The 21757-nt window shown below is 49.3% G+C and overlaps 8 protein-coding genes across 8 annotated transcripts; 2 read left to right on the forward strand and 6 right to left on the reverse strand.

The window, feature by feature from the left end:
• Nucleotides 1-202: 202 nt before the first annotated feature.
• Nucleotides 203-3470, forward strand: EURHEDRAFT_518656 (F-box/WD repeat-containing protein; the record flags this gene model as incomplete). Its single annotated transcript, XM_040786701.1, has 3 exons — nt 203-457; nt 553-3288; nt 3342-3470. 3 exons carry the CDS (start codon nt 203-205, stop codon nt 3468-3470), a joined length of 3120 nt encoding a protein of 1039 aa, XP_040634715.1.
• Nucleotides 3471-3840: 370 nt separating this feature from the next.
• EURHEDRAFT_487722 (translation initiation/elongation factor MRX8) lies at nt 3841-5310 on the reverse strand. Its single transcript, XM_040785586.1, has 2 exons — nt 4673-5310; nt 3841-4612 (listed from the first exon to the last, which is right to left on the reverse strand). Exons 1-2 carry the CDS (start codon nt 5206-5208, stop codon nt 4180-4182), a joined length of 969 nt encoding a protein of 322 aa, XP_040634716.1. The 5' UTR covers nt 5209-5310; the 3' UTR covers nt 3841-4179.
• Nucleotides 5311-5469: 159 nt separating this feature from the next.
• On the forward strand, nt 5470-7712 carry EURHEDRAFT_518658 (60S ribosomal protein eL8; the record flags this gene model as incomplete). Its single annotated transcript, XM_040786702.1, has 5 exons — nt 5470-5538; nt 5597-5983; nt 6814-6891; nt 6947-7456; nt 7512-7712. The coding sequence occupies 5 exons, from the start codon at nt 5470-5472 to the stop codon at nt 7710-7712; spliced, it is 1245 nt and encodes a 414-aa protein (XP_040634717.1).
• Nucleotides 7713-8450: 738 nt separating this feature from the next.
• On the reverse strand, nt 8451-11427 carry EURHEDRAFT_381379 (putative spindle pole body component; the record flags this gene model as incomplete). The annotated part of the gene is made up of 4 exons (XM_040779409.1): nt 8451-8486; nt 8557-10975; nt 11065-11273; nt 11368-11427. The coding sequence occupies 4 exons, from the start codon at nt 11425-11427 to the stop codon at nt 8451-8453; spliced, it is 2724 nt and encodes a 907-aa protein (XP_040634718.1).
• Nucleotides 11428-12229: 802 nt separating this feature from the next.
• Nucleotides 12230-12922, reverse strand: EURHEDRAFT_389833 (uS17 family ribosomal protein; the record flags this gene model as incomplete). Its single annotated transcript, XM_040779798.1, has 1 exon — nt 12230-12922. The coding sequence occupies one exon, from the start codon at nt 12920-12922 to the stop codon at nt 12230-12232; it is 693 nt and encodes a 230-aa protein (XP_040634719.1).
• A 577-nt stretch (nt 12923-13499) lies between these two features.
• EURHEDRAFT_465689 (glycosyltransferase family 20 protein) lies at nt 13500-15271 on the reverse strand (the record flags this gene model as incomplete). Its single annotated transcript, XM_040785037.1, has 5 exons — nt 13500-13635; nt 13695-14034; nt 14090-14460; nt 14516-14888; nt 14971-15271. 5 exons carry the CDS (start codon nt 15269-15271, stop codon nt 13500-13502), a joined length of 1521 nt encoding a protein of 506 aa, XP_040634720.1.
• Nucleotides 15272-16004: 733 nt separating this feature from the next.
• EURHEDRAFT_416793 (putative metallo-beta-lactamase domain protein) lies at nt 16005-17384 on the reverse strand. Its single transcript, XM_040783053.1, has 4 exons — nt 17177-17384; nt 17098-17110; nt 16677-17036; nt 16005-16611 (listed from the first exon to the last, which is right to left on the reverse strand). The coding sequence occupies exons 1-4, from the start codon at nt 17258-17260 to the stop codon at nt 16193-16195; spliced, it is 876 nt and encodes a 291-aa protein (XP_040634721.1). The 5' UTR covers nt 17261-17384; the 3' UTR covers nt 16005-16192.
• A 215-nt stretch (nt 17385-17599) lies between these two features.
• On the reverse strand, nt 17600-21016 carry acoA (aconitate hydratase ACO1). Its single transcript, XM_040785587.1, has 6 exons — nt 20777-21016; nt 20614-20631; nt 20444-20521; nt 20347-20366; nt 19625-20223; nt 17600-19564 (listed from the first exon to the last, which is right to left on the reverse strand). The coding sequence occupies exons 1-6, from the start codon at nt 20810-20812 to the stop codon at nt 17958-17960; spliced, it is 2358 nt and encodes a 785-aa protein (XP_040634722.1). The 5' UTR covers nt 20813-21016; the 3' UTR covers nt 17600-17957.
• Nucleotides 21017-21757: the final 741 nt, after the last annotated feature.

Raw genomic sequence — 21757 nt, forward strand, 5'->3', positions numbered from 1 at the left:
TTGGAAATCGGTCTAGGGTCTCTGGACCATGACTTCAAACGCCCCCATTGCCATCGACGTCGTTGAAGTCGACTCGCAATCAGCGCCTGCACCCACCGACGCGTCTTTGGCGCCCTTCGAGCCACCCTCTTCTCATCCTTCTCCTTCCTCTCGCCATCGCCAGTCTCGAAAACGCGAAATGAACAGCAGTGACAACACCCAGATGGATGGCTCGTTTGGTCAATTTTCCTTCGCGCCTGCCACTCAGACCACCGTCGTGACCACTACGACCACGACAACAACCACCTTCCCTCCCTTGATTATCAAACCACCTCGGGCAACAAGGGATTTGGATACCAAGCTTTATCCGTTGGCGGCGTCACCTACTCCTGATTCCCTGAGAAAAATCAAATTTGAGCTGGGAGGGAAATCTGTGGTTTTTAACGAGCCTGAGGATGCCTTAAGTGCTGTCAACGAGGTATGTTTTATTATCCACACAATAAAGCATTCATTTTTTACGGCGTCTTCTTTCCCCCGGCTTTTCTGTTGTTTTACAATGACTGATTTATACAGACGAGAGAAAGGAATGACGCGCTCAAAACCTCGAACGGCTTACTTCGGTCTGTGGCATCTTTTACTACGTCTAATGATGCTGGACATCCTCGAAGCAATGCCCACCCCAGGCTATCTAGCCAGCCATCGAGTCATCCGTCAAGTTCAAAACGTCGACCAGTCTCGCCAGTGTCGATCCCGGAGGCACAACCGAGTATACCCCGGACGCGTTCTCGAGTTCCATCAGAGCCTGCTCTCCGCTCATCTCGAACTCGTGCACCGGCCGCGGATGGGCTAGCAACACCGGAGACAGAGAACAACAGTTTCAGCGCTGGGAGTGCGTTTCCAAGAAGAAGGATTCATAGCGCAGCCCTTCCACGAAGGGCCTCAAATTTGCGTTCGCCTCTGTCTTCTGAAGTTGATTCTCAAGGGACGTTGCAGGCTTCGAATCCGAAATCCTTTTTGGGAAAGGACGTAGCACGGACTAGATTTGGGACTCTCGGAAAAAGCCCCCGGTTGGATCGTGGCAAAAATTTTTTGCAGGACAATATTAGCGCCCGTGTAGAGCATGAAGAAGAGGAGGAGGAAGGAGAAGAAGGAGGAGAAGAAGAAGAAGAAGGAGAAGAAGAAGAAGAAAAAGAAAAAGAAAAAGAAGCAGCAGTTCCTACTAGCAACCTGTCAGACAACGTGTCGGTGCAAATTCCACAACAGCGAAAATCGCTTGACACAAACACCCAGAGGACGGCAGCTGACAATGTTGCTGCTCAAGACATGTGCTTACCGAGCCCTAGTCTGTCTCCCGTGGCTGCCCTGAATGCCATGAATGCCGACTCATCCTTTGATTCTACAGAGGATGCGGGAGTTGATACGGATTCTAGCTTGGATAACAATGTTCCTCGGTTCTCAAAGAATGCTGACATCCCGCGTTCTACGGCATCATTGATGGACATGCCAAATGTACTGGACTTTTTCGATTCTGTTCCCGAGGGGTTGAAAACGTACCTTATGTACCAATTGCTCCGACGATGTCCTAAACCGACTCTCCGTTTTATCGCTAATGTCGTTAATCCGGCCCTGAAATGCGACTTTCTTTTCATGCTTCCGCTCGAATTGAGTCTCAACATCGTCAAATATTTCGATGCTCAGACCATGTGTCGTGCGGCCCAGGTGTCGAAGAAATGGAGACATATCATCAATTCCGATGAGAAGACCTGGAAAGGACTCTTGGACCAGGATGGCTATGTTCTCCCTGAAGGAGAGCTAGAACGCGCTATTAGAGAAGGTTGGGGTTGGCAATTCCCAAATGGAGATGAAGATTTCGAGAAGGATTTGACTACATCTCTCCCTCTGAAGTCTGGCCCAGGTTCATCTGCTTCGGCTTCTTTGCCAGCAGCAGGGCACAATGACAGGATGTTGGTCACTCGACAGTCAAAGAGAAAGGCTGCCACTCGCACATCAACTCGCAAGCATGCGAAGCGAAAGATCTCGTCCAGTGGGACAGATCGTTCAGAGACCCCTGATTGGAGAGTCGATATTGCAACGGCAGAAGGTCCATATGCTGCTGCTAGTGCTGCCGCAGCAGCCGTACCATACCCCGATGTTGGTCTGTCATCTCTCCGTAGTCTTCACTTGTATAAGTCGCTTTACCAGCGGCATTATTGCATTTACAAAGGTTGGATGAAGCCGGACGTTCGGCCAAAACATTTTGCCTTTCGTGCGCATGATCGCCACGTTGTCACGTGTCTCCAATTTGATACGGACAAGATTCTCACAGGAAGCGATGACACCAATATCAACGTTTATGACACAAAGACCGGCGCTTTGAGAAACACCTTAGAAGGCCACGAAGGCGGTGTTTGGGCTCTTGAGTATTACGGTAACACCCTTGTTTCAGGGTCAACCGATCGGTCTGTAAGGGTTTGGGACATCGAGAGAGCAAGATGTACCCAGATTTTCCATGGTCACACTTCCACCGTGCGATGTCTGCAGATCGTGCTGCCGTCAGAAGTTGGAAAAAGGGTCGATGGCACCGTTGAAATGATGCCCAAAGTGCCGTTGATCATCACTGGCTCCCGTGATTCTAACTTACGGGTGTGGAAGCTTCCTCGGCCAGGTGATCAAGCTTATTTCCAAAGCGGACCTCAGGTCGACGATGCCGATTGTCCATACTTTGTTCGCGCTCTCACTGGCCATCAACATTCCGTTCGTGCCATTGCCGCTCACGGAGATACTTTAGTGAGTGGGAGCTATGATTGCACTGTGAGAGTCTGGAGGATTTCTACCGGGGAAACTGTACACAGACTCCAGGGGCACACTTCAAAGGTATATAGCGTGGTCCTTGACCACGAGCGAAACCGTTGCATCAGTGGATCGATGGATAACTTGGTCAAAGTATGGTCGCTGGAGACTGGATCTCTTCTGTACAACCTTGAGGGACATACTTCTCTTGTTGGTCTTCTTGACCTCAAATGTGATCGTCTTGTCTCTGCTGCAGCGGATTCCACTTTGAGGATCTGGGATCCCGAAACCGGTCGCTGTAAGAGCATGTTGAGCGCCCACACTGGCGCAATCACATGTTTCCAACACGATGGTCAAAAGGTCATCTCGGGGTCTGATCAGACTCTGAAAATGTGGGATGTGCAGACTGGGGAGCATGTCCGGAACTTGCTCACCGATCTCAGCGGGGTATGGCAAGTCAAGTTCAATGACCGGAGATGCGTTGCCGCAGTGCAGCGTGATAGTTTAACCTACATCGAGGTAAGTCAGGGAGAATATTCAGATTGATGGCTACATGCTAATGGATTATTCAGGTTCTTGATTTTGGCGCTTCCCGTGACGGAGAGTCACCCGAGAAATTGGGGAAACGTATTGTTGTGAATCGAAGAGGTCTCGAAACCGGCGATTATGCTGAAGAAGATTACGACATGTCCGACGGTTAATTATGTTTATTCTACCCCGGTGTCGCTCTTGTAGTATGGTGATTTAGCGAATACCACCACAACTTCGACTACTACAGGCGGGCATTTATTTTCATTGCGGATTTCTACACATAATTTCATTTTGCGATACCCATACTCACGGTCATTTGTTTTTGTTTACATTTTAATGAAAGCTTGCATAGCGCGGTTAGCATGCATCTCATCATTGCAGTGTTTTACAGTGGGCAAGGCGTTTAATTTGCGTGGCGGTACCACGCTCCTCATATTTTCACTCAAGACATGATGCACATGTTTCTCAATGTTATGTTTATATTTCAAGGTTCAGAGGTTTAGAATCCTGTCGCAATATCAAGGCTATTCTTGCGTTTCAATTGGATTGATTCTACGTTGACCAAATGGTATGTCTCTGCTACATCCTTTCTGATTCATATAGTACTTTTTCCCCTGTCGAACCAGTAGCAAGTCATTACACAGTGTGCTTCCCTTCTGGGCCTTGAAAATCCAACTCAGAAACCACAAGGATTTAGTTCAAATGGTTGCCATGAATCCAAGCTAGACTGGATTGGATGGCTTTACATAGCGGATTATAACTGCCCCCTTGTGCAGAGCATGGATGCCTAATTAGACGAGCGAGGCCATCAGCATATCACTTTAGTAGCCTGATATCTGGCTGTTGTTCGAGAACCGGATTTCAATACCCAGCATAGAATCAAAATTGAAAATCAGGTACTTTCGACCCTGAACTCTCAGAAGACACAACATGATCTTCCTTCACCTCCACACTCCCCCCATAACCCGCAGCCGACAAAATCGCCCAACGCAACGCACTAATCCCCAAAAACTGTCCGTGTCCTGGCGCAACGCGCGTCCGCGGCTCCGTACTGCATGTGAGAATCTCACCCAAGGCACCGGGTCCCTCAAACCGACCGTCAGGTTGAACAACAGGTCGCAGATTTTGTAGTCTGTCCTGCAACGCAGCGAGACTTGCTACTGATGCACCGGATTTTGATTTAAGAAGTTTGTCGACTTTGGATATTACTACTTGGTGGGGGATGGCGTATCGGCGGAATAGGGCTAGGATGTCATGGTCTGTTTGTTTGAGACCATGATCACTGTCTATTAGGACGAAGGCGCGGCGGAGTCTGAGTACTTCCTATTAGCTCGGAAGACAAATTAGAATAAAAAATTTTTTTGATACTCACTGCCTCCTCCCCTGCAAATATTTCATAATTTCCACCCCCCACCCAGTCCTACTCCCCTTACCATACCCCGGCATATCCAATAACACAATCTTATTTTCTCCACCTTTCGTCCCCCCAATCCCAAATGCATTCATTTCCCTTGTCCTTCCAGGCTTCGACGACGTCCAACATATCTCCTTCCCCATAATCGCATTCAGTAACGAGCTTTTCCCAACATTCGAGCGACCCAGGAACGCGACTTCGGGTTCTAGAGAGGACATGGGCATTGTGCGGAATCTGTTGGCGGACCATAATTTTATGGGAGAGTGGCGGGAAGGGGTGAAGAGGGAGTTGGCATAGGCGAGTTGGTGATCATTGGGGATGCGTGTGTCCCAGTAGCAGGAGATTTGGGAGGGGGTGAGGGCGTGGAAGGGGAATAAATTTGGATTGGAGGGGTTTACGGTGGATGGTGTTGATGTTGTTGCGACGGTGCGGTGGGAGATGTATGGGGTTCTTTTGCGGAGGCAAGTAGCGCAGATGTAGTTTCGTGGTCTCATGGCTTTTGATTGAGTGTTGTATTCTAGAGTTGAAAGTGCAGTTCGCAATCGCGATGTTAAGCTTCTCCAGAGATTTTCTATGATTGGCAAGTCTCCCGAGGCACCGATATCAGGCATTTCTGCCGAGTCTCCGCCCCGCTGATAAGCTAATCCCAGGAACGACACCTAGGAGCAACGCGATGTCAATCTTGTGATCTGGAAATATACTGCGTCTTCTTCTTCTTCTTCTTCTTCCTCAAATATTGATAATTTGACAACAAAATGATCAACGCTGTGCTCCTCTTCAACAACACCGGGCAACCACGGCTTACCAAGTTCTACACAGAAATCGTAAGTCCGCGCGATGACACCAGACACCGCAGCTGGAGCTAACATCCATTCCAACCAGGACACCCAAACAAAACAATCCCTCATTGAACAAATCTACGACCTAGTTGCCCAACGTCCAGCAAGTGCCTGCAACTTCCTCCCTCTCCCTCCCCTGCTTGCGCGGGGTGCCCGCTCCAGCGCATCCCTCGGTCCCTCGGACGACCCTACACAAATCACTTACCGGACATATGCCACGCTTTCATTTATTATGATTTCCACATCAACTGAATCCCCGCTTGCGCTCATCGACCTGATCCAGGTCTTTGTCGAAGCTCTAGACCGCGTCTTCGAGAATGTCTGCGAACTAGACCTTATATTTGGCTATGAAACCATGCACGCCGTGCTGGCTGAAATGATTGTTGGAGGCATTGTGGTAGAGACGAACATTGATAAGATTGTTGGAGGTGTAAAAATTCAGGAAGGGGATTATGGGAAGAAGAAGGCTATACAGGCAGCGAGTTCAAGTGTTGGAAGGGGTGCGTTTCCGGGGTTGGGGGCGTGGCGGTGATGTTGCGATGCCTTTGTCCCTCATATCCCGTAATTTGCTGTTCTTTCGCTATGTTTTTGCTTTGCATTGCACATATGTTTTGAGTGGATACTGCATTGGTATGCTGAGTCCCATTTACGGGTGTTTCGGTTTGCATTTGGGATGTGTCTGACATTCTATTAGCGAAGATCATATTCATTTATATACGACTATAATCATGTTTAATTAGATGCCACTACTTACCAGTTGTAGCCAACTACTCCCGAGTATGGCATCGGAGGGTTAACCCTGCGCACGTGATGCTCCACCCGCGGCGCCGGCTCGCTTGTTTTTCCGCACTAGCGCGGCCCACGAAGGCGGCGGCGTTCTTTTTCAAGTTTGAATTTCACCTTCAATTTTCTTTCTTCTTTCTCTTCTTTGTCAACCCCGTCAACCAGCCCAGCGGATCTCAGTCGACAACAATGGTAAGCAGTTAACTTCCAGTGTTCTGATTTGCTTCATTGCAATTTCAAAGTCTTCGTTAAGCCTCTGCGAGATTCTGTGAGGGTAAAATCTCCAATGTCGCAAGTTTCGAAGCATTTTCCGTCGTTTGCACAAGTCCTGGTAATAGGGATGCGTGCAGCGGTGATGATTTGGCTGGAGATGCGAGTGTGGTCTTCTCAAAAGAGAGATTCGCTTGCTCTCCCTAGAGTTCAAGGAAGATTCAGCATTGGAGGAACATGTAGCTGATCTTCTTTTCTCAATGATAGCCTCCCAAGTCCGGTAAGAAGGTCGCCCCCATGCCCTACCCCCAGGGTAAGGCTGGTGCTAGCAAGAAGGGCCCCAAGGTGAGCATTCCTCTTTATGAGACTGCAGTAACATGAAGATGCTAACCGTCAATAGAACCCTCTCATCGAGAAGCGTCCCCGCAACTTCGGTATTGGCCAGGACATCCAGCCTAAGCGCAACCTCGGCCGTTTCGTCAAGTGGCCCGAGTACGTCCGTCTGCAGCGCCAGAAGAAGATCCTGAACCTCCGTCTCAAGGTTCCCCCTTCGATTGCTCAGTTCCAGAGCACCCTGGACCGTAACACCGCTGCCCAGACCTTCAAGTTCCTCAACAAGTACCGCCCTGAGACCAAGGCCGAGAAGAAGGAGCGTCTCCAGCGTGAGGCCACCGCCATCACCGAGGGCAAGAAGAAGGAGGATGTCAGCAAGAAGCCCTACAACGTCAAGTACGGTCTCAACCACGTCGTTGGTCTCGTTGAGAACAAGAAGGCCTCTCTCGTCCTCATCGCCCACGACGTTGACCCCATTGAGTTGGTTGTCTTCCTTCCCGCTCTCTGCCGCAAGATGGGTGTCCCCTACGCCATTGTCAAGGGCAAGGCTCGTCTGGGAACTGTTGTCCACAAGAAGGTATGCTTATCCATCCATCTTACACTTGATGTGCAATTGCTAATTGAATCACCAGACCTCTGCCGTCCTTGCTCTGACTGAGACCCGTGATGAGGACAAGGCTGAGCTTTCCAAGCTCCTGTCCGCCATCAAGGAGGGCTACACCGACAAGTACGAGGAGACTCGCCGCCACTGGGGTGGTGGTATCCTCGGTTCCAAGTCCGTTGCCCGCACTGAGAAGAAGCGCAAGGCCCTCGAGGCCTCCGTCAAGGTCTAAGCTTGTCTAGCGGAAAAACGAAAAATTTTTTCTTTAACGACGAACTTCACGATCTTGTGGTCTAATTCTAAAAGCTTCTTCTATAATCAAACGAAAAAGTCTTTGGCACCTCATCTCTTGTTTCCTTTTATTACCCTTCATGTACAACGTTACAGATACCCATGAATGCATTTTTATCTTGTCAACCTGGATGTACATGTAGTGTTGAGAAATGAGCATTCATGTGGAGTCTGTCTGTACTTCATCGTCTTTAGTAGTCTTTGTAGTCAGGTCTTCTATTTTTATGTGGCCGAAAAAGATCTTTTGGTAGCGGGCATATTCTTTAGTAAAGATGGAGAGATCGCAGAATTCGCTACAATCCCGGATTTTATCTTAACTTGACCCAATCCCAAAATTGAATCATGCCCGTACAATATGAACAAACTCATAACCCAACGTAAAAGAAGCAATAGTACCAAGGTTTATATAAGAAATGACAACATTCATGATAATGATGATGACGAAGAACCTGGATATATGGAAAAGGTCAAAGGAAACTCCTCCCAATCTGGTCCCATTGATGAGAAGACGACGAGAACAAGAACAAAAATGGATATTTTGAGTAATCATATAGAAACAGAGACACAACCAAGAACCCGCCCAAAAGATGAATCATGAAAGGAGCATATAATAATACGGTGGAAAAGAAAAAATAATCGAAAAAAGGACAGAATGAATATATGCAATCGTACCCGGCCATTAGCGACCGGCTGGTCGTGAAATGCCTTGTCGTGCCTAAGAGTTTTAATGTCAGCAACTGTTCCTTCATATTTCTATAAAGACAGGTGGGTGATGGAAATCTTACCTTCATAGCTTCTATCCTCGCCTTCAACTGACTCGTAACCTCCGCAGCCCTCTTCCAGTTCTCCGCCGGCTCTGCGCTCCGTTGACCCTGATCCTCCCCAGAATAACTACCAGACCCAACCCGCGACGACCTCGTCGGACTAGCAAGACCAGACTGGCTCGTTCCGAAGGTAGGGCTGAACTTGCGCCGTCCAAGGCCGCTATCCCTGGTATTCGGGCCACCGGGGGATTCTAAGCCGTTATTATTACTGTTGTTGTTCTGGTTGTCTTCGATGGGGGAAGCGGAGGCGAAGCTGCGTGGGCGGGAGCTTTCGAGGCGGGAGCCCATTTGGAGGCTGCTTACGCGGGGAGTCGCGCCGTGGGCGTTGCCGTTACTGCCTGTGTCTGGGGTGCCCTCTGGGATGGACATGCTGATGTTGTCTGCAATTGTGTTGGGGGGGCTCATTGCGGTGGCGCGGAGGGAGCGGGCAAGTTCACGCTTTAGGCGCTCGACTTCCCGCGTTTGCTTTTGAACGGTTTGTTCTGCTGATTCTGCGTCACTGCGTGCGCGGACCAGTTGCGTTTCCTTGGCCTTGACGCTTAGGACATCCCTGGTGTGGTCTTCGATAAGTTGTGCGTTTTGGTTCTGCAGCTCTGTGACTTGCGAGTTCAGCTTGGTGCGCTCGTACTTCATGTCCTCAATCATGCGCATGAACCGGTCCTTTTCCAGCCGCAATTCTTCCAGTTCTGCCCGGTCAGAGCTGGACATTCCGCTCATTTCAGGGGCTGGTGGAGGAGTAGGTTCAGCGGAGGGAGGAGGAGAGGGCTTCGCGATAGGACGACCGGCGAGGCCTCGTCCAAGACCAAACTTAGGGGCGGCAGGTGGTTGTGGTTGCTCATCTTGGGGAGGAGAGGCGACTCGTCGTTGCGGAGAGGCAGCCGCCCCTGGACCGGCAAGTCTCTTCTTGAGGCCAGATCCTGGCGTAGGAAGAACACCAGGCTTGGGAACGCCGCCTGTTCTCGCGGGGGGCTTGGCAGCAGATTTGGGCGCTGGGGCTGGTTCTTCTGGATGTGCGGCAGCAGGCGCTGGTTTCTTCGCACCCAATGCCGGCTTCTTTGCTACTGGTCTCTTCCCAGCAGGACCGACAGACTTGGGTGGACCAACAATGGGCTTAGGTCGCTCCTTGGCCTTGACTTGGGCGGTTTCGAAGTATTCCTTGATCTTGGTTTTCCTGATATCGTCAAGGCCATCCATAAAAGGATTCATTGCGCGTTCTCCGATGATCTTCATCAACGTTCCAAGCGCTTCAGCACCTCCTGCACGGTTCACTTCACTGGAATCGGTAAGAAGTTTGGTACCAGCCTCTGCAATCATTTTCTGCTCTGGTTTAGATGGGACATCTCTAGTAGTTCGGAGACAGCGGACAAGGAACTTGACTGTTTCCTGCTTCACCTGAGGGTTCTTGTGTTTTAGGAATTCGAGAATCTCTTCTAGGCATTCTGACAGGTTCGTTGATGCAAACACGGAGTCGAGTGCTTGACCTAAGGCATCTGCGATACTTTGCTTCTTTTCCTTCAACCGTTCCATAATGGGTGCCATGATTGTTGAGCGATGTTTACCAAAGCTAGACTTTAGACCCTTTGCCAGTAGATCAATACAGTGGGCGGCAACAGTCACGACTGCGATGTTGGCGTCTTTCATACACTTGGCCAATGCCCTAACGATGTCATCAAACTGACCGTCCTTGATCCGAGGAACGTTGATAACCGAATAAAGTGCGTCCAGAGCTTCTTTCCTGTCTTTCCACTTGGACGATGATAAATTGTCATGGAAGTCCTTGGGGATTTTCGAAAGCACATCAACGGGCTCTGCGAGATCAAATGCGTCGACCTCACCACCATCCTCCGCATCTTCCTCACCACTTTCATCCTCACCCTCATCATCGTCAGGGGCTGCACTAGCTGCTGCCATGGCATCTTGTTGGGCCTTTGTAAATCTTTCTTGCTTCGGTGCGGGTTCCTGTTTAACGTTTTCGAAGAGTTTATCGAGGTCTTGTTGTTGCACTGGTTTCAATTCACCCCAGAAAAGCGGTTTAATAGCTTCTTTCAGCCACCGATATAGCTCGACAGTGAGGTTCTGAGCCTCAGCACGGACATTCTTATCCGCGTGTCCGAATACCTTAGGAAGCGCCTTGAGGACTGGCTTGGGATCGACGATCTTGCACCCGAAGTTATGGTAGATGGCTCTCAAACCCACCAATGCCGCCGCAATCACCTTAGGTACTTTATGCGAAAGTGCGGGCACGATCTCTTCGACAACGGGATCTGCTTTGTCGAACTCAACACATAGTAAAAGCGCTTCCAGCGCGTTCGTTTTGGCGGCGGGTCGTGTTGATGGGAGACCTTTCTCAACGATAGCGGAGACGGTATATCCACGAGTTCTGGAGAAATATTACATGTCAGCTATACAAGCTCCTTTCTTTGGTACTTCCCCTGAAGCCTTCCAGAAACAGAATGGATCACGGCGCACCTTGTGCAAGCCTGAACACCTCCGAATTTCAGGAACGAACAATATGACCCGAGACCTTCTTGTTGGGCGGCGACGTTGGAATCTGCGACGGCGCCTTTCCAGAGGCTTGGATCTTGTATAAACGGAGCGAATACCGGATGCGATTCGTCGGGCGTCTTTTCAAATTGCTGCTTCGCATCTTCGTACCCTTCCTTTCTGACTTTCCAATTCTAGATTCAAAGTAATAAATTATCAGCACTTTTATCCCCACCTAAAAACTCTCGCGGGTCCCATCGGTTCGAGCGAGACGGCTGGCCGGCTCACCTTGTGGGAGAATCGGTCCGGCAATGGTAACGACGAAAGATCTTCTTCTCCGTCAGGCATGATTAAGGGAGTAGCGGTGGGAAAAAGTAGTCTTCGTCTTCGTCAAGCGATAGTTCGTTCGTAATCTTACTGGAGAGGCAAAGAAATATGATTAACACTCCATCCGCATCTCAAATGCGATACCGGGTCGCGGGGCTTGGTATAAGTGGAGAAGGGAATTGACTGATGGTGATAGAAAATGACAGAAAATGAGATGGTCCTCTAGTCGCACGAAGCTGCACACACAGACGGAGAGGGAGAGACGTACAATCACAGCTGAAGGTTGAATTTGGTTGTGCAGAGAGGATTTGACGCAAAAGACGGTCGGGGAAATGAACAGTGTAGTGCGTATATGCTCGAGTCCAATCGTAGAAGTCGTCAGATATGTATAAATTCGTTTCAAGGAGAATTCAAGTCTGGATCGTTTGGCCGATTAACGGTAGGGAGCGTGGTTGGGCATGCGATGATGTTCGAGGGCGATGGAGGAAAAACAAAGTAAACAGTCGCTGTGGTGACTCTTTTGGCGACCCAAGTCTTGGCATTTTCAGATGCCCCCAACATGGAGTACAACTACGACAATGTCTTTCTTTTCTTTGAATAAGCATTATAGGTCTAGGAAGGTCATTTCATTGATAAATTCATTCAGATCTTCTAATACGTTGGGTTTGTTTTACATAAAATCCATAGGCCCAATTGAATAACACAGTACAATATAATACACTAGGTACATGAAATCGAGAATCAAAATAGGCAAACTCCATGCCATGAGCAGAATCTACGGTATGAGGGAGAGAATGAGGGATAGAATATTGAAGGCAATAATTCACATATATGCCTCCCTCTCCAGAATCAAACTCCGAATCCTACCCACATGCTCCTTCACCCCCGAATCCTCATCACCACTCTCGAACCGTTTTTCCCTCCGTTCCCATTTAGCAGCCCTCTTTTGCTCACGGACTGCCTCACGCTCCTCCCGCGACATCACCGGCGGCCGCTCCTCAATCCCGCTCCCGAACGGCGCAACGATCCGCTCAACGACATGGTGCACATTGCGGCTCTTCGGAAACCCAGACGAAAACTCAATCACGTCACCCTCGCGTAGGGAGTTGCGCGGGTCCGAGACGAGGAAGTTGGTGACTTGTGGGTAAGACTTGCGGAGGTGCTTGTCCCAGAAGGTGTGACGGTGGGCGACGCGAACGGTGCGATCCATCTTGCCAACAGAGGACACGGTGCCGACTTTGAGGGTGTAGGGGTAGCTGCGGAGGGAGGGAGGTGTGGCTTTGGCTTCTACTGCGGTTGTGGGTGTGGGTGTGGGTATCGAGGAAAGAGGGGTTGGTGATTTTTGCTGCGGTTGTTGTTGGTTTTCAGGGGAGGTAGAAGCTGCTCGTCGAAAGCCGGAAATCATCAAGCTTGTGCGTGCTGATTGAGGGAGAAGGGTTGCCGTAGAGGACTTCGTCGTCAAGCCGGTCATGGAAGGTCTGAGCAGCATTGCCCGGAGGTTGTTGCTCGGAGACATCTTGGGCCCTCTGTGTTCTCGATTTCAAATTGAAAATTGGCGAAATGGCAAGATACCACCAGGTTCAACCAGATGGAGTCGTCTCGTACTGGATCTTCGAACAATGGTAAGATCGGAGACTCGTAACGGACCGTTTTAGACACCTCGGCGAGAATGCGTGGCAAGATCGAAAGAGGAAACAGAATTCCTGGCACCAACAGTTGCGGGTAAAAGCCTGGGAAGACGGCTGGATAGATCGAATAATTGTCGTGGGGCCAGCGAGTTCGATATCGGGGTCTCAATCGGCGGATGGGAGAATTTCTCGTGGGTGTTTGCAACATTTGCAACCGCCTCACTACAACGGGATACTTCAGGTCCTGCTCAAATAATCCAGGCAAAACAACGTCCAAGTATCTTTTCATAATCAACTCTTTATAGTTTTCCGTATGCATTGTAGAGCTATACATCTGGTACAAGTAAATATAAAGCAAGCATTTCAACGCGACAAAACCACGAGCAACCAAAGATATCAATACCATGCAACCCCTTATACAAGCTAATTAAAATAGACGAATATACAGGTGTAGATGTTCAGTGCTTACTTGGCCTCAATGCCATTGACACCATCGACCTGAGAGCCTGGGCCTGGCGTGGCTGGTTTCGACTGGAATTTCTCCGCCGAAGCCGCAGATATTCTCGTCAACTCATTGACAAATGATTGGCCCCAGAAGGCACTATCATAGGTCAGTAATTGTGAGATGCTTCAAAAACAGGAGAATGAGTGAAGTCATACCTAGTATACTTCGAAACGTATTTGTCCAGTTTGTGAAAATTCAGAGCCCGTTGCTCATCTCCCATTGTGACGGCCTCTTGATAAGCACCTGCTAGCTCTTCCGTATTCCAGGGATTGACGATTATACTCCCGTTAAGGCTTTGAGCTGCACCGGCAAATTCTGAAAGTACCAGGACACCATGCCGTTTTTGTTGCGACGCAATGTATTCGTATGCTACTAAGTTCATACCGTCTCGGGTAGAAGAAACAATGCAGGCATCTGATACTGCGTATAGCGCAATTAGTTCGTCAAAGTTAACTGACTTGTGAAGGAAGTGGATCGGCATAAACTCGACCGTTCCTTGGGTTGTTAGTAATAGAGAATATACATTAGCATGGCACAAAGGCGCACTCACCGAATTTGCCGTTGATTCGGCCAACGAGCTCATTGACGACAGCCCTAAGGTTCTGATACTCTTCAACATCCTGTCGACTGGGCACCGCAACCTGAACCAAGACCACCTTCCCCACCCATTCTGGGTGATCACTGAGGAAGACTTCAAGCGCGTGCAATTTCTGGGGTACACCTTTTATGTAGTCAAGTCGATCCACTCCAACTAGGAGCTTCACGCCCTGGAACTTTTGTTCAAGCATGGCTATCCGTTTCTGGACCTTTTCCTTCTTAAGGCCCTCTTGGAACTTCTCCGGGTCGATACCAATTGGGAAGGCACCACAGGCAATGATCTTGCCTTGAAACTCAATACCATTTGGGGTTGTTGCCAATCCCCTTCGTATAGATGTCAGCACTCTTCAAAGTCTGATGGAATGAGGTCCGAGCTTACAGTAACCGTGAGCAAGCGCTCAAGAAATGCCTGGTGTAGTCATAGGTATGGAACCCTATAAGGTCGCAGTGAAGGACACCAAGCAACAACTCGTTTCGAACGGGCAGGATTCGGTAGATCTCGCTACTGGGGAAAGGCGTATGAAGAAAGAATCCGATCTTGACGTTCTCCTTGCTGTCCCCAATCTCTTCCCGGAGCATCTCCGGAAGTAGCATCAAGTGGTAGTCGTGTACCCAGATCAAATCCCCGTCTTTAACTTCCTTTGCGATAGCCTTGGCGAATAGGCGATTTGCGTCCTTGTATGCCTCCCACGCAGATTCATCGAATGTAATCTCACCCGGGTGGTAGTGGAATAGCGGCCAAAGGATTGAATCTAATCGACAAAAGATAATGCCGTCAGCAAAGCCGAGGCCCTAGCTCAACCCGCATCCCGGGGTATAGTGAGATGGACTAACTGGAAAACCCATTATAATGCCGATCTGCCAATTCATCGTCAATGAACACCGGAACCGCTCCATACTCGTCTCTCAAGCGATCCTTAACATGTGGTACTTCTTCCTCAGGAACCTCCAAGCCGGGCCATCCGTACCACTGGAAAGTTGTCGACTTGGACAGGCCGCTCAGACCACTGACCAGACCACCGGAAGACATGGAAAAGTCATATTTGCCATCCTCAGAGCGTTTTATAGTGATGGGTAACCGGTTCGAGACGAGGAGCAGCCGTGCCTCATTGTCAGTACTATCGATGCCCGGCATCGCGACGGAAGATTGCAGGTAGGTTATCGTTTGCGACAACGTCCGAATATCCGTTTGAACAAAGGGATCCAACTGATAACCGTAAGACACTGCTTTGAAAATAATAATAATAATAATAATAATAATAATAATAATAATTAGGAATGGAGAAAAGAAAAATATATAAATAGATAATAAAAAAAAGAGGGGGAAGCCAAGCGTAAAAGGATTAGTACAAACCAATACCGAAAGGATCAGGTCAAGCGGAAGACAAGCCGGTCAAGATGAGTCCAGAAGATTCCAAAGAACGAATTCGCCTACTTATCAGAATAGACCAGACTAATATTCAGAAGATAAAATAGAAGAGGAATCACAAAGGCCGTTGCTCAAATCGCAAGTTCGAAACAAGCAGGGAAGTCGTCGGCGGCGGGGAAGAGTGACCTCAGAGCCCAATGCGCGTGGACCACTCAATCTAGAGCACAGCGGGCAGAGATCACACTGCGAAGATAGAAAATGAACAGAAAATTTGAATGCGCTCCTCAGTAGCAAGGTCATGAATTGATTCAAACTGGATATGAAGGTCGGCTGAGGTTGAACAGATGGGGGAGATATATGAGATGGTGATGAGGTCAGCGGAGAAGATTTGGTTGGGCGGAGCCAGTAATGGATGATGCTGTTACTACTGCTACGACCAATAACACCATTTTATCTGGCAATTCTTCTCTTAATACTATTTATTTGAGACAACTTCATTCCGCGTAGAACGTTATTTATTTGTGCTAAATTGGTTCCTGGGCAAACGATGTAATTGGAGCTTTTAAGGACATGATATAATAGCATCAAGATGCTCTATACATAACATTATCCGGTTAAAATGATACAATAATGACATGAATATGTACCAGATGGCATGCTTATGAAAAATCATGAGATACTCCGTATTCATAAAGCAGACCTCTCATCCACCAAACTCCACTTTCCCGATAGCGAGTCGTGAATTGTCCTACTCTCATCTTCTAACTTCATAAGTACCTGCAACACCCCATGTGACGCAGGCAAGTGCAGACTCTCGGGCACATCCTTATATATCGCCTTCACCAACTCCAAAGGAGTCCACCATCCCTTGCGCTCTGGGGACTTCTCGTCACCAACGTCGAGTTTGCCGTATCGGAGGACCCGGACGACCTCGTCCTCGCGTTGTTGACGGTGCTTCAGGTATTCAGTGACTTTCGTCTGAACTTTCTCGATAACTGGGCCATGGCCGGGGTATCCGCGGCCGGAAACTTGACTATGCATCCTTCGCAGGCTGGATAGGTAGGCTTTCAAGTCTTCAAAAACACTCGTCCCCTGTCCCAAGACATCTGTCGATGATGAAAACATAAGCATCAAGCATCAAGCATCAAACGGATAATAACGATGAACTTACTATCACCAGTAATGAGAGCATCCTCTTCCTCCAGAACAAACGCCATATGATCAAAAGCGTGTCCAGGAGTATGGCACGCTCTCAGCGTTGCACCCTCAACACTAAATACCTGCCCATCTTCAATGTCCTCTTCCCCTTCTTCAGGTTCCCGCTTGTGGACAATCACTTGGGGGCAGAGATGCTTGAGATCAGTAATACCACCGACGTGATCCACGTGCCAGTGCGTGAGGAGCGCCCTTTGCACAGTTGCATTCTCTGATGACAAGACGTTCTTAAGGCTTGTTGCCCATGCGGGCTTGCCTTCGCCCGTATCGATGAGGATCCTTTGGCGTCCTCGACCGATCAGATACGTATTTGTTCCTGGTTGTTTATCAAAACTCAGGATACTCGAAATCCTTCACAGGGGTATAGATTGGCTTACCTTGTAATGTGAACTATTTCTCACGGTAACAAACTGTTAGCTATGTCGCCTCTGACTTCCCAGATAGATGCTGGCCTACCTTTCCCGGGTTGCCCCCCAAAATCCGCACCACTGAAGCACTGAGTTGTTCCACCTCAGGGAGTGAGATCAATTGTGTAGCCATGGTATAGTGATTATGCTGACGCTGCAGTAGGGAACTGCCGGGAATTCAGTTAAGAATCGATTAACCCTCAGATCTGATAAATAGGTAATAGAAATATATCTTATCGTGCTACACAATGCCAACCGAGCACTGCATCCCGTTTCAAAGAGGAAAAGTCGTGGGACTTGTAAAAGTTATCAGAAGTAACACAGGATCGTACATGAATTAGTAACACACCCAACTATAAGCCTTTGGCTATGCCCCGATTCACGATCGTTCCAAGCGCCTTCCGAAGCGCGGGGCAAATCTACACTGGGCCTCGGTCCAGCACGCCATATTTGTCAGCATTGGTGTGGAATACGGTTGAGATGGTTGTTTACGGTGCAGGAAGTTACTATAACGACTTGGACCACAAGTTGAACAAAAAAAAGAAATATGGTATGCGCTCACTCCTAAGATACAGGAATAGATGATATAGAAAAACACCACACAAAAACTATATCCATAAAACCCACCCAAACACGGAAGGGAAATAACAGAAAAAGGAAATCGTTAAAGAAAATTTTCAGGGCTGGACTCCATTTTTCCCATCATACCTGACCTTCCCCTCCTTAACGGGAAGGATGTTTCCGTCACTAAAATAGAAACACACATAATTTACAAAACCCTTATCAACCAAGGGTTTAACTCAAGGTCGATTCAACAAGGATTCTCGCATTTAGCTAGCAGACTTGCGGGCCATGGTGTTGAGAGCAGAGCCGTCATGGAACCACTCGATCTGGGACTCGTTGAAGGTGTGGCTGAGCTTGACGTCGTAGGCGGCACCATCCTTGGGGTGCACACGGAGGGTGACAGGCTTGCCAACCTCGAGCTCAGTGCAAAGGAGGTCGACAGTGTCGGTGGGCTGGATCTTGTCGTAGTCGGCGGGATCGGAGAAGGTGAGAGGAAGCATACCCTGTTTCTTCAGGTTGGTTTCGTGGATACGGGCAAAGCTGCGAGTGATGATAGCAAGACCGCCAAGGTGACGAGGCTCAAGGGCAGCATGCTCACGAGAGCTACCCTCACCGTAGTTCCAGTCACCAATGACAACCCACTGGATACCACGAGCCTTGTAGTCACGGGCAGTAGCAGGGACAGCATCATATTCGCCAGTGAAGGCGTTTTTGACCTTGTTGGCCTCGCCGTTCTCGGCGTTGACGGCACCGATCAACATGTTGTTGGAGATGTTGTCAAGGTGACCACGGTACTTCAACCAAGGACCGGCCATGGAGATGTGGTCGGTGGTGGTCTTGCCCTCACACTTGATAAGGATGGGGAGGTTGGTGGCATCCTTGCCATCCCAGGCCTTGAATCCGGCCAGGAGTTGGAGACGGTCACTCTGGGGAGACACAGCGACGCTGATGGACTCACGGTCCGCGGGAGGAGCCTGGTAGGTGTCACGACCGGGGTCGTAGCCTTGGGCAGGCAGACCTTCACCAGTGGGAGCCTTGAGCATGAACTCCTTGCCATCCTTGTCCTTGAGGGTGTCGGTAAGAGGGTTGAACTTGAGGGTACCGGCAATGGTCATGGCAACGACAAGGTCAGGGGAGGTAACGAAGGCGTGGGTGGCGGGGTTAGCATCGTTACGACCGGTGAAGTTACGGTTGTAGGAAGAGATGATGGAGTTGGGCTCGCCCTTCTTCACATCCTTACGGTCCCACTGGCCAATGCAAGGACCGCAAGCGTTCGCAAGGATAACACCACCGAACTCCTCGAGGGTCTGGAGCTGACCGTCACGCTCAATGGTGGCGCGAATCTGCTCAGAACCAGGGGTGACAGTGAAAAGGGACTTAGCCTTGATACCGTGGTCAAGAGCGTCACGGGCAATAGAAGCAGAACGGGACATGTCCTCATACGAGGAGTTGGTGCAAGAACCAATCAGGCCAACCTTAAGGTCCTCAGGCCACTTGTTGGTGTCGACAGCCTCCTTGAACTTCGAGATGGGAGTAGCAAGGTCAGGAGTGAAGGGACCGTTGATGTGAGGCTCGAGCTCGGACAGGTTGATCTCAATCAGCTGGTCGTACTCGGCACCCTCGTCCTCGCGAAGCTCCTTGCCGTAGCCCCGGGCGAAGTCGGCAATGTTCTGACGCTTGGTAGCCTTGAGATAGTCGTACATGCGGTCGTTGTAGGGGAAGAGCGAGGTGGTGGCACCAATTTCGGCACCCATGTTACAGATGGTACCCATACCAGTGCAGGACAGAGAGTCAACACCAGGACCGTGGTACTCAATGATGGCACCAGTACCACCCTTGACGGTAAGAAGACCAGCGACCTTGAGGATAATGTCTGGAAACCCATGACGTTAGTATCGGAAGAGAACCACAATAGGTATTTTGAATATCTTACCCTTAGGAGCAGTCCAGCCGGACATCTGACCGGTCAGGCGGACACCAATGACCTTAGGAGCCTTCAACTCCCAAGGAAGACCAGCCATGACGTCGACAGCATCAGCACCACCAACACCAATTGCGGACATGGCAAGACCACCAGCGTTAGGAGTGTGAGAGTCGGTACCGATCATTAGACCACCAGGGAAAGCGTAGTTCTCCAGGACAATCTGGTGAATGATACCAGAGCCGGGCTTCCAGAAACCAATGTTGTACTTGCCGGTAGCAGTGGAAAGGAAGTCGTAGACTTCTCTGTTGATATCATTGGCACGCGCAAGATCCTGGTCACCACCAACCTGGGCCTCGATCAAGTGGTCACAGTGGACGGTGGTGGGAGTAGCGACGGACGGCATACCAGCCGACATGAACTGAAGGATAGCCATCTGAGCAGTGGCATCCTGGCAAGCAACACGGTCGGGGCGCATCCTCAGGTAGGACTTGCCACGCTCGATGTCCTGGCCATGAGGGTCGTCAAGGTGAGAGTACAGGATCTTCTCAGCATAGGTGAGGGGACGACTCAGGCGCTGGCGGACAATGTCAAGGTTCTCAGACATCTTCCTGTAAGAACGCAAATTATGTCAGTAATCTGCTAATCGTACCCAAACAGACATAAGCCACATAATGTGGCGCAGATGTTACTGCTTTTTTTTTTTTTTTTTCGGGTATACCGTGCTGTCTTACTTGTAGTTGATGTAGTTACCCTAGATCAAGACCGTTAGAGATTATGTCACAATACGTAAGAATGCCCCTCCATAGTGGGCTAGACGAATACACATACCTTCTCCCAATGGGTCATCTCGACCTTCTTGTCGAGAGGGCTGTCGGTGACGGTAGCCATGCCCCGGTTTCCGAAGAACTGCGTAGCAGGTTAATCATTTTTGTCCAAAGCCATCCAACAACCGTATATTCATTTCTGTGGGCAGATGAAAGGTGGGCGGGATAGCTTACAGCACGGGACTTAGGGGCCTATTAAGCAGATATCAATTAGTATATCGATCAACCAAAAAAAGCAAGCAGTCAACGTCCGTGCTTGGACTGCAGTTCCTGCTTAGCTGCCGTTTCTGCTTCTACAGAACGATGCAGCGAGGTGGTGTAAGGAGCAGCAACTTACCAGCGCACCCATGCGCGCAAGCCTTGAGGAGATCATGATGAAAGCTCTCTATGTGTAAACACGGCTGCAACACATCCAAGGAGAGCCGGGGCAAATATGGAGTGGAGATTGAAAAAGAAGGAGAAGAGAGAAAGAGAGAAGAAGGAGGGATGAGAGCAGATAAAAAAGAATAGGCGTATGGGAATAGAAAGATTCTTGTTACCAACAGCGACTACTCCACTGGGGGAGACCGGAGCAGAGGACCCGTAACCGCATTTGACAGTAATACAGTCCTTGTAATTTATTTCGCATTCGGTCCACCCTATTAATTCTCCCGGACACAAGGAAGCACAGATCGAACGGACTTGCCCCATTCCCCATCAACATTAAACTTGTATTGTATCTGCCATTCAGCGTCCAGATGATTTTCAATTCGAAATACCCTCGCCCTCAATGGCTTTTCACTGACCCTCTGGAGGCTCTCACGTAGCATTAAACAATTTACTGAGGTAGAGGATCTCCCTGCCTCCGAAATACCGTTACATAACGTTACAGTATGTTTAGCCGCAGACTCCGGAGGAAGAATGAACCTGTGCGGCGATGAGCGCATGTGAGGTTGAAATGGACCGCTTGGGCCAATCATGGGGCGGTTGATTACCCCGTTCTCCATACTTACTTGTACACAGCAGTATTACCGATATTACAGTTGTCCGGATATCGTAGCTAGTATTGAGCTATATTACTCTCGCTTTATAATCTCAAGACTTATCGCTGTTGGAATACATTCATATTCGTGTATTATTGAAGGACTGAGGGGTGTTATTATTATCGCCTGCAACATGACTGGGGGATGAAATCATGGACGAGACTCTTGCTCTTCCGGAGCAATGAGCCGAAAACTGCAAACGTCATAAATTACGGGCTCATGTATCCATGTATCCGCTGACGAAACCGAGCCTAAGCCGAGGCCTACCGATACCTACCTCCCGCGGACCGATTGCC

The sequence above is a fragment of the Aspergillus ruber genome (genome assembly GCF_000600275.1).
Source record: "Aspergillus ruber CBS 135680 unplaced genomic scaffold scaffold00039, whole genome shotgun sequence".
Classification (NCBI taxonomy): domain Eukaryota; kingdom Fungi; phylum Ascomycota; class Eurotiomycetes; order Eurotiales; family Aspergillaceae; genus Aspergillus; species Aspergillus ruber.

What these genes read in the sequence shown, in the direction of transcription:
- EURHEDRAFT_487722 (XM_040785586.1), bottom strand. Translation starts at nt 5,208, where the DNA reads ATGAGACCACGAAACTACATCTGCGCTACTTGCCTCCGCAAAAGAACC. An exon ending in TATTTGCAGGGGAGGAGGCA is followed by an intron (nt 4,613 to 4,672) that starts GTGAGTATCAAA and finishes GGAAGTACTCAG; the next exon opens with ACTCCGCCGCGCCTTCGTCC.
- EURHEDRAFT_416793 (XM_040783053.1), bottom strand. Translation starts at nt 17,260, where the DNA reads ATGGCTACACAATTGATCTCACTCCCTGAGGTGGAACAACTCAGTGCT. An exon ending in TGCTCTCATTACTGGTGATA is followed by an intron (nt 16,612 to 16,676) that starts GTAAGTTCATCG and finishes CATCATCGACAG; the next exon opens with ATGTCTTGGGACAGGGGACG.
- acoA (XM_040785587.1), bottom strand. Translation starts at nt 20,812, where the DNA reads ATGATCTCCTCAAGGCTTGCGCGCATGGGTGCGCTG. An exon ending in AGATGACCCATTGGGAGAAG is followed by an intron (nt 20,367 to 20,443) that starts GTATGTGTATTC and finishes GTCTTGATCTAG; the next exon opens with GGTAACTACATCAACTACAA. An exon ending in GGTAACTACATCAACTACAA is followed by an intron (nt 20,224 to 20,346) that starts GTAAGACAGCAC and finishes GCGTTCTTACAG; the next exon opens with GAAGATGTCTGAGAACCTTG.